Source organism: Cicer arietinum, chromosome 8 (assembly GCF_000331145.2).
Source record: "Cicer arietinum cultivar CDC Frontier isolate Library 1 chromosome 8, Cicar.CDCFrontier_v2.0, whole genome shotgun sequence".
Classification (NCBI taxonomy): Eukaryota; Viridiplantae; Streptophyta; class Magnoliopsida; order Fabales; family Fabaceae; genus Cicer; species Cicer arietinum.
This window is the reverse complement of record NC_021167.2, coordinates 17,067,426-17,077,270: the sequence shown is the minus strand read 5'-3', so window position 1 is coordinate 17,077,270 and position 9,845 is coordinate 17,067,426. Positions and strand designations below refer to the sequence as shown.

Below are 9,845 nucleotides of genomic sequence, written 5' to 3'. Positions count from 1 at the left end.
TAGCACTTGCTATAGAATTTTATAACGTTAGTTTTCAAAAATCATTTATTTGATAAATAAAAAAGCTTAAATGTACTTTTGGTCCCTCTATTTTGTCCAAAACAATCATTTAGTCATCTCATTTTAAAATCGATTTTTCAGTCCCCCTATAATCTAATCTTGGAATATTTTTTGTTCCCAGAATTTTTTATGATATGATACTTAATTGACATTTGTGAGTTAGATAAAAAAATTTCGATGTCATTATTATTGTTATTAATTTTATTTATATATTAAAATATTTAAAATAAAATTTTACAAAAATATTTAAAATTTATTTATTTTGTTTAAATTTTTTGTAAGAAATTAAAATTGGAAATATATAAATAAAATATTTAATATTTAAATTTATTACATTTTTAATCCTATTTAATATTTATCTATTTTATTTATAAATTAAATATTTAAATAAAATATTTAAAATTTATTTATTTTATCCAACAATAATTTAAAATTTTAAAATATTTATATAAAATATTTCAAATTTATTAATTCATTTTTAGTATTTTAATAAATAAATAAAAATCAATAATAAAACTAATTAGGCTTAATTGCAATTTTGGTCCTCCTATTTTAGTCGAATCTCGAAAGTAGTCCTTCCATTTTGTTTCTCCTCAGTTTTGGTCCCCCAAATAGAATTTTGTTCCAAAACTTGACGAAATTTCATTTTTTAAAGTCGTACTACACCATTTATGATCATAGATTTCAGATACAATTGTTGCACATGAGATCTTGAGGTATGGTGTGACTTAAATAAATGCAAAAAAAAATGAAATTTCATCAAGTTTTGGACCAAAATTCTGTTTGGGGACCAAAATTGGGGATAAACAAAATGAGAGGACTACTTTCGCGATTCAGTTAAAATAGGGGACCAAAACTGCAATTAAACCAATTAATTACAACAATAATAACATATAAATTATTTTATCCAAGTCACACATGTTAAATAAGTACGTCATTAATGAGAGTGTCACATAATGAGTATGTTTCTGAGTAGACTAAGTTCACACATATTTTTGAGTAGCCTGAGTTCATGTATGTTTCTAGATAGTATGAGTTCATGTTTCTAAGGAGACTGAATTCACCTATGTCCTAGGCAAACTGAGTTGAAGAAGAAGAAGAAGAGGAGGGGTGTAGGTAGACATTGATACATAAATGCAATTGTTTATTTGTTGGACACCCACATTGCAAATAAATATCTTTAAAAGGTAGCCTTTCATAGATCTTAACCATTGAATAGTAAAGTATTAAATCTACGGTTAAAATATCATTCGTGTATGCTACACAAATTTATGGGTATGTGTATCTTAATAGTTCCCATATAACAAAACTCTAAAACCCTAAAATGTTCAGAACTAGAATCCCTAAAATCACCATGTAACCACTGCCGCCGGCGCCTTCCACCTTCCACTGCCGCCGCCTTCGACCTTCCACCGCCGCCTTCCACAACAGAACAAGTTCGCCTCTCAACAACAGAACAAGCTTCGCCTCTCAACAACAGAACAAGCTTCGCCTCTCAACATAACAATGCTTCGCCTCGCAAAGCTTAACCCACTGTTAAGCTCACCACTCTCATCATCTTCCTCCGGTCACCAACTCATTCAACGCTGCTCCGTTAGCCGAACAGCAAAAGGAAAAGGAAAAGCGGGTCAAACCCTTAAACGTTCCAAAGTAACAACAAAAAAACCCGGATCGGAACCAAAACCCGGAATTCCAACCGGATCACGGGAGAAACAAGAACGCGAACGCATCTACGCGCAATGCATCAACGCGCCAACTCCACTTCGCCACCTCAAACCGAAACAACGCGAACGCGAAGCGGAAAGGGAAAAATTAGGGTTAATTAGCAAGGATCGACAGCGTGAAATCGACATGGCGAAGAAGAAGAACCAGAAATACAAAGTTTCTGAGAAACCTACGATAATTGGAACACCGGGTTTGGATTACGTGACGTTAGGTTTGGTTGATGTGGAGAAATTGCCCAAGTATGAATTAACGGTTGAAGATGGGAGGAGATTGGCGAAGGAGTATAGTAGGGTTTTGATGAGGAAGCATAGAGCGAGACAAGCTGCGGAATCGACACTTTTGAGGTCGAAAAAGGAAGCTATTGAAGCTTTGCCTGAGGGTTTGAAAGAAGCTGCTTTGGTGCCTGATTTGTCACCTTTTCCTATGAATCGTTTCATGGCTACTCTTACTCCTCCTATTGAGGGTTATATTGAAAAAGTTAGGGAAGCTGCTAATAGGATCAGTGGAAAGGAGAAGATTAGATAGATGGGTCATTAAAGGTCAGTTATGGTTTTTGTTTGTATTGAATTGGAATGGAATTGGAATTGGAACTGGAACAAATGGAATTTTAATTTTATTGGATGTGTTTGTTTGTATCGAATCATTTCGAATAAGATGGAAATTAACTGTCTTTAATTGATGGAATTTCATTGAATATCTTTGTTTATATCGGTGTTGTTAAATACTACTATATTGGTGGTGTTATAGGGTAGCGGATTTTGAACAATTTGTTAATTGTTTTGGGATACACTATTTAGTACAAAGCAGTTGTTTGTAATGAATGGTTGCTTGGGATGAAACTGTCTTTAAGTGATGCAGTGGAGACTAATCTTTATTTTGTCATGAAATGACAATTTGATTAATTCATATATATAAACTCATGCTCTATTAGAAACTAAACTTGGGTTTGTTGATTGTAGGTAGCATTCCATAAGTAGAACCTGATAAGTAGAAATTGCTTTAGCCTTAAGGCAAATATGTGATTATTATGTTTCAAAACAACAATGGAAAAATGTGGTGAAGAACGTAACTGAATCAATTGATACCAATAAAGACATTAATATGACTTTGATGAAGAATACAAATGGTGTTATTTATGTTATCAACTACCTAGTTGAAGAAGGTTCTTAGTTATTGTTCTTATATCATTTCAATTTAAGAGGAAAGAGTTGTAATCATTGTTTGTGTCAAATGTTAAGTTTTAAGGATTTTATAATTATAATTATTAACAGCAAATGATTCTTACATTTTAGTATAGTTGAAGTACCTTCAGAACATACAAGTGAAGAACTGTTTGTCATAAATTAAACTCTAAGAGCTATTAATATTTGATTTTCAAAAGCTTGCAATTGCCACAAGAAACTTTCACACATGCAACCAACTTGTCTTTCGCTTTGAAAGTTTTGCTACAAGAAATGGAAGGTTCTATATTTATTTTTGGAAAACTAATATCCCTATGATACAGATAATAATGATGATACAGTACAGAGTTCCCTTAATGACTTAGCCTTGATGGGCCTTAAAATGGTCTTTTGTTTGCTTTGATTTCTGATATATTGTCTTTTGTTTTTTTACTTAAGGGTTTTTGTGGATTGTGAAAGTTGTTTTGATTTCCATCTATCTCTCTTGTTTTAATTTCCATCTATCTCTCTTGTTTTGAAACCATATAGCAACTTGTCTTGAATGCAATCCAAGCTCTGTTGCTAACTGCAACTTCCTTCTTGGTTCAAGCCTTGTCTCAGTCTCAAACATAAATTCCATTGATTTGATTTGTTCATCACTAAACCTTTTTGTTTTCTTGTTTTTCTTCTTTCTTATGGTAGCTGGTGGACTAGCTTCTCCAGCTTCTGATGAATAAGTATATTGACTATTATATTCCATAGTTTCTAACATTTTTTTGAAAGATTTAAAAACTTATCATGACTTTCATCATGATTTTTCTGTCTTGTGATATGCATGTATCTATTGGATTTAACTTATTGGTGTGTTTTTATCATGAGGGTCAGATTACCTATTTTTATTGAAGCATTTTGAGTTGATTAAAACACAGTTGGGGCAAAATGATCCAATTTGGTTCTCTTCATCTTTGTCTTCATTGGATTGTTGCTTGAAACATTTTCAACAGATGATTGATTATACCTGATAATAACATGTTTATGATGCTACATTTGATGCTTTTCTATTAGGTTATGTTAAATTTTGGCGGGTTCTCTGTTTGTTATACAATTTTGTTTGCTGTGCACACATCATTATTTTAGATGCTTTCTTAGCCTTTGGGTTCATATTGGCATGTTGGTAGTACTGTACTATTCTCAATTATGTTCATTTCATGTTGTTCATGTTTCTTTATATGTTCTGTTTGTCTTGGATTATTATCATCCCACACTTTGGAATATGTGAACCTTGCTCAAGAAGACCCATATGACTTTGTTGGGAGTCAAATTAGGACGATTTAACATTCTATTTGAATTTAGTTTGAGTTTGTGTTATGTTGGACAATTTGAACTTAGTTTGTGTTATGTGTTGGATAGTTTCTAAGTTTTATTTGGACAATTTGAACTTACTTTGTGTATTCATGACTTTATAATATACCATAAAAGTAAAATAAAATGGGCTGCAACAAAGTTATTCAAATTAAATGGACTGCAATTTATTTATTAAAAATTAAAATAATGCTACAAAAAATGGTGGCTACTTGTCAACCCCGCAACATGGATAGGGCCGGACTCGGGTAGTACTTTTAGCCCATATTTAAATAGGGTTTTTCATCCCTGCCTAATGAAGCCCTAAATGGGCTGGGTAGCCTGTTTGACTGCTGTGGATATTTGGGCTTCATGGTATTAGCCTATTAGCTGTTAACTCTTACCAAGTTTCTCTATTGTCACTGTGATTTCTTACTTTTTGAGCATAGATGAACTATTGTGTTTCTGAATGCTGTGAAAACCTGAAAACATAGCCGAGGAGGAACCAAAGGCTCTAAACTATGTTCCAGAGGTTATATTGAAGAAGAGGAAAAATAGTGAAACATGGGCATTAAGAAAAAAGGCACAATTCCAGCAAAAAGGTTTCCAATTCAGGAAGTCCAATGACTTCATAAAAAAACCTGAGGATTTCATTTTTGAATATCGCAACAGGGTATATCTTTCTTACCCCTTTAGTTTCCTTGGTTAATTTTTGTAATATTCAATAAATAAACTTTGCAGTATTTTACTATATGATGTAAAAGATATCACTAAACTAAATATGTTTTTGCACTGAATTGTTATTGTTATTGTTTTTGCTTACTTGTGTAGGAGGTGGACCTTCTTTGAATGAAACGAAGGCTCAAGGTGGTCAAGAGGAAACTGCCTGAACCATCGACCCCAAACAAGCCCATAATAGTCATTTGTATACAGGTGTAATGACTTTGTTTCAACCTTGATGTTTTGATTTTGTCTTTGTAAACAGTTATATCATCTTTCTTTCGTTCCATTCATGTTTAGGAAACAAGACATGCATCCTACAACCAGAAAACATTTATTAAGTTTGGGATTGAGAAGAATATTCAGTGCTGTCTTAGTGAAGCCAACTGATGGAGTAATGGCCAAGCTGCTGAGAGTGGAACCATATGTTACCTACGGGTAAGAGATTGGTTGATGTTCATGATTTTATATTAGATATGTATGAGATATGAAGAATTATTATGATATGGTATTTTAGATGTTATTGGAAGGGTAGATTTGTAGAATTTTCATATATTTTTAGGTATGTATTATACATTTATTTGAGCAGTATAGCTGTATTTCTTATCCTCAAAATTTGAAATGAAATTTCTATCCAGAACATTAACTTAAAAAAATTCTTTGTTGAATGTCTGATAACTTATTTAGAGATGGAAAACTTATGTGTAATACTTATAATATAACATGGTATAGTTATCTACATGTCACACATATCAGCAACTGTGTAAACTTTAAAGTATTACACATATGGGGAATACCTCCATTGTTTAAGAAAAACATGCTTTGTTATTTTCTTATATGCTTACTTTCCTGTACGTATTGCAAAAATCTGTCGCTTGAAGATATCCAGATTTAAAAGCATAAAGAAGCTAATTTACAAGAAGGGGCGTACGAAAATAGATAAGCAGAAAGTTCCTTTGACAGATAATAACATTATTGAGCAGGTAACACATGTCATTTTATTTCTAGATTCCTTGTTTTCCCTTTAACCTCCCACTTGGTTTTATTTGTAATTCTTTCACTTTTTACCATGTAGGAATTAGGGAAGTTCGGTATTGTATGCATAGAAGACACGGTGCATCAAATTGACAATGTTGGTCCACACTTTAAGGAAGTTGTAAGATTTATGTGGCCCTTTGACCTCAACAAGCCAGCAGATGGATTGAAAGGATCGAAATCCTGATTTAAGGTTGGTGGAGATGCAGGGAACCGTGAGGATCTCATCAACGAGCTTATGAATAAAATGAATTAGGTCTCGGGCACAATATACTATTGGTGCTATCAAAGTTTTGATGATTTGTGGTGTACCTTACATGAATTTTGATGGTTTGTCACTGAAGAACCAAATGATTTAGTTGGGAGTCAAATTAGGACTATTTAACAACACTTGAATTTAGTTTGATTTTGTTGTGTTATATGTTGGATAATTTCTATATTTTGGACAATTTGAACTTAGACTGTGTTGTTCGGATAATGTAAAATGTGGTTTTGAAGATATATTATGTAATATAATGTGTTGTTTTGGACAATTCTAACAATGCTGCAATATAAAAAATGTTAAATAAATGTTTCATGATAGAATTTGTTTGAGCCCAACCATGGGTCTGGGTCTGCATCATTCTCCATCATTCCCTCACAGCAACTCAACCCAATTCTCTTCTTTTACAACTCTATTAATTAGAGAATTCCACTATCTATTGCATGCATGAAATCACTTTTCTTCTGAGAAAACAAAAAATCAAATCAAGGATACACTTTCACATGCTGCACTTCCAAACTATGTTCTTCTTCCCTCAATCATCACCCAATTTTCTAGGGAGGTTTTCAATAAATTTTGTTTATTTCGTTGACCATTTCTATGCTTTTTGTTTATGTAAATAATTAATTCTCAATTTGGTCGAATAACAATTAGACATCTGTCCATAAAAAGTCCGCATAACTGAAATTTGTCCAAAATTAGACTAAGGGACTAAGAAATCATACATGGGGTAAACTTGGGGATCAAGATAAACAAAAAGCACTATATTAAAATTGCACAATTAAAAATCTTAAAGAACCAAAAATACATTTAAATTTTTGGTCTAGATTCTTTTTTATAATAAAAGTAAGAATTATCTTAATATTTATCTTTATAATACATAAAATTAGCATATTTTCAAGTAAAGCGTCTATAAAGTAATTATTGTTGGACTTAAGTCCCCTTAATCCTAATTTTGACATAATTAACAAACATACAATGTTCATACATCATGTGATAAATCTAACATTTTAACTGAGTAAGATTTCAGGAACAACAACTCAACCCTACATACCTGAGACAATAGCTTGGAACTCAAGGAATCAACAAAAGTTGAAAATCTACTGAGCAAATCGATTAGGCAATCGATTCTGTAAAAGGGTTGTATGAGAATATGTAGTTTGTGATTAAACAATCGATTAGGCAATCGACTGACACAATCATTGATAAAAATTGTGCAAGTCAGAGGCAAGCCTTTAAGCACGCTAATCGATTGACACATCGATTGTTCAAATCACAAAGTCTAAAACTGATTGGATACATCAATTGACACATCGATTGTGCAAGTCACAGGGCCAAGCCGTTTAATAAGCTAATCGATTGGCCAATCGATTGCGTAAATTAGATTTCATAAGAAACATGGTCTGTGAGAAACACAATCGATTGGACAATCCATTGTGAAAAAATTCAATTGTAACAAGTTTGGTCTCAATCGATTAGGCAATCGATTGAACTAAACAAACTGGTAAAATCACTTTTTCAGAAACTTAACACCAAATCGATTGGCACATTGATTTACTTGAAATAAGCTGAATCCCTGTTTTAACCCAAATCGATTGACACATCGATTGAAACACAAATTCAAGTTACAGGGAACACTCAGTATATGGCCAAATCGATTATGTGTATTTATGTATCGATTATCTGACTTAATGAATCGACTGAGCAATCGATTGTTTTGATCTCGTTGTTGGAACAAAACACTTGGAATCAATTATGCAATCGACTCAAACATAAACTACACATAATGTTATGAAAAGTGTATTAAAATAATCGATTAGGTAATCGATTAGTTTATGTAGTTTCAAGATTCAAGAAAAACAAGACTTGTGATAATCGATTGTGAAATCGATGGAGCCTGTTTTATTACATTAATGAATCGATTGGGAAATCGATGTATATGTTGTTTTTTAGAAACTATATAAACAGTTTTCAATCACTTTCTCTATATACTTTTGATAACACTTTAAACAATTTTCTCTCACATTTTGAATAACTTTTGATATTGCTTTTTCAGACTCAGAACCAACGATTATTCATAATCAATAGAAAGCTGAAAAAGACCTCTTGAGAGAAAAAGAGAATGATCTCACAAACACTCAAATGGACAAACAACTTCTTGTGTGAGATTCATTGCAAGTGATTGAAACCAACTCTGTATATCTTTTATATTTTCTGTAACAAACACTTTGTAAAGAAAGAACTGATAAAAATCCAGTAGTGAAACTGGTAGCTATCTTCATTGTTGAGAGGACTCATCAAGAAGAAGCTTTACTGTGATATTGGAAGAGTTTGGAAAGAAACTCTGGGATACAGTGGTTGATCAAAATCCAGTAGTAAAACTGGTAGCTATCTTCGTTGTTGAGAGGACTCGTCAAGAAGAAGCTTTATTGTGATCTTGGAAGAGTTTGTAGAGGAACTCTGGGATACAGTGGTTGCCAAATAGAATAGAGAGAGAGTTTTAAGATTGATAGGCCGGGAGCGCTGGAACATCTGTAAAACACTCTAAGATTCTATTGAAAAGGCCAAAATCGTTTAATTTCGGGACTGGACGTAGGTCGTCTGATAGACGGTTGAACCAGTATAAAAATCGTGGTGCACTACTCTCTATCCCTTACTCTTTATTTTCATCTTGCATTGTATCATTGTATGATTGTATGATTAATCTTGATTGCATGCTTGTATCTTGATTAATTTGTAGAACAATTATTGTATATGCTGGACTAGTAATTAGTCAATACATGTAAGTGTGAACCTTCGCTTAGAAACAATTCCTTGGGACCGTGATTGATCATTAGTTTAATAAAAGTGTTCTTTTGTTAAATTGATTATCAATCTTGTTGCATTTTTTAAAAACTATCATATACCTTTTTAGACAATAGAGGTCACTATTTTCAATATGATCATGTTGGAAAAATGACTAAAGAAATTTTTGCTAAGAAACAAATTGTTCTTAATCAAGATGATCAAGAAGGTGCTTCCCTTGCTAGGCCCCCTGCCTTCAATGGAGCCACATACATGTATTGGAAACATAGGATGTTAATATTTCTAGAAGCTAGTGGTATTGATATTCTAGATGCTGTAGAAAATGGACCCTTCATACCTAAAATAGCTGGGACTGGTATTTCACTAATCCCTAAACCCAGATCTGACTGGTCTGAGGATGATAAGAAGAAAGTAGGATATAATGCTAAGGCTAAGAACATAATAACCTCTGCATTATCAGCTGATGAATTTTTCAGGGTCTCAAACTGCAAGACTGCTAAAGAGATGTGGGACACTCTTCAACAAACACATGAAAGAACTACTGATGTGAAAAGAGCTCAAATTAATACACTCATGCATGAATACGAATTGTTCAGCATGAAGACAGATGAATCCATTAATGACCTGCAAACAAGGTTCACTCACATCATCAACAATTTACATGCTCTAGGAAAAGTTGTGGATAATGAGCAGCAAACAGGAAAAGTCATGAGGTGTTTAACAAGAGAATGGCAGCC

General features: G+C 32.8%; 2 protein-coding genes across 5 annotated transcripts; both read left to right on the top strand.

Moving 5' to 3' along the window:
- Window positions 1-1,350: 1,350 nt before the first annotated feature.
- Window positions 1,351-6,574, top strand: LOC101500184 (uncharacterized). Of its 4 annotated transcripts, none has more exons than XM_027337424.2 (6): window positions 1,351-2,324; window positions 4,781-4,959; window positions 5,118-5,219; window positions 5,307-5,444; window positions 5,888-5,989; window positions 6,082-6,574. In XM_027337424.2, exon 1 carries the CDS (start codon window positions 1,567-1,569, stop codon window positions 2,308-2,310), a length of 744 nt encoding a protein of 247 aa, XP_027193225.1. In that variant the 5' UTR covers window positions 1,351-1,566; the 3' UTR covers window positions 2,311-2,324; window positions 4,781-4,959; window positions 5,118-5,219; window positions 5,307-5,444; window positions 5,888-5,989; window positions 6,082-6,574. The 4 variants fall into 4 exon arrangements, with proteins under 4 accessions (XP_027193225.1, XP_073220575.1, XP_027193224.1 ...); XM_073364474.1 differs by having other exon boundaries at window positions 4,736-4,959; window positions 5,896-5,989; XM_027337423.2 differs by having other exon boundaries at window positions 4,736-4,959.
- Window positions 4,615-6,228, top strand: LOC105851151 (large ribosomal subunit protein uL30z-like). The gene is made up of 6 exons (XM_012719278.1): window positions 4,615-4,630; window positions 4,781-4,888; window positions 5,118-5,170; window positions 5,272-5,444; window positions 5,896-5,989; window positions 6,082-6,228. Exons 1-6 carry the CDS (start codon window positions 4,615-4,617, stop codon window positions 6,226-6,228), a joined length of 591 nt encoding a protein of 196 aa, XP_012574732.1.
- Window positions 6,575-9,845: the final 3,271 nt, after the last annotated feature.

Coding starts and splice junctions, on each gene's coding strand:
- LOC101500184 (XM_027337425.2), top strand. CDS start 1,567: ATGCTTCGCCTCGCAAAGCTTAACCCACTGTTAAGCTCACCACTCTCA.
- LOC105851151 (XM_012719278.1), top strand. Junction 5,171..5,271: donor AAGGTGGTCAAGAGGAAACT/GCCTGAACCATC, acceptor CTTTGTAAACAG/TTATATCATCTTTCTTTCGT. Junction 5,990..6,081: donor ATAATAACATTATTGAGCAG/GTAACACATGTC, acceptor TTTACCATGTAG/GAATTAGGGAAGTTCGGTAT.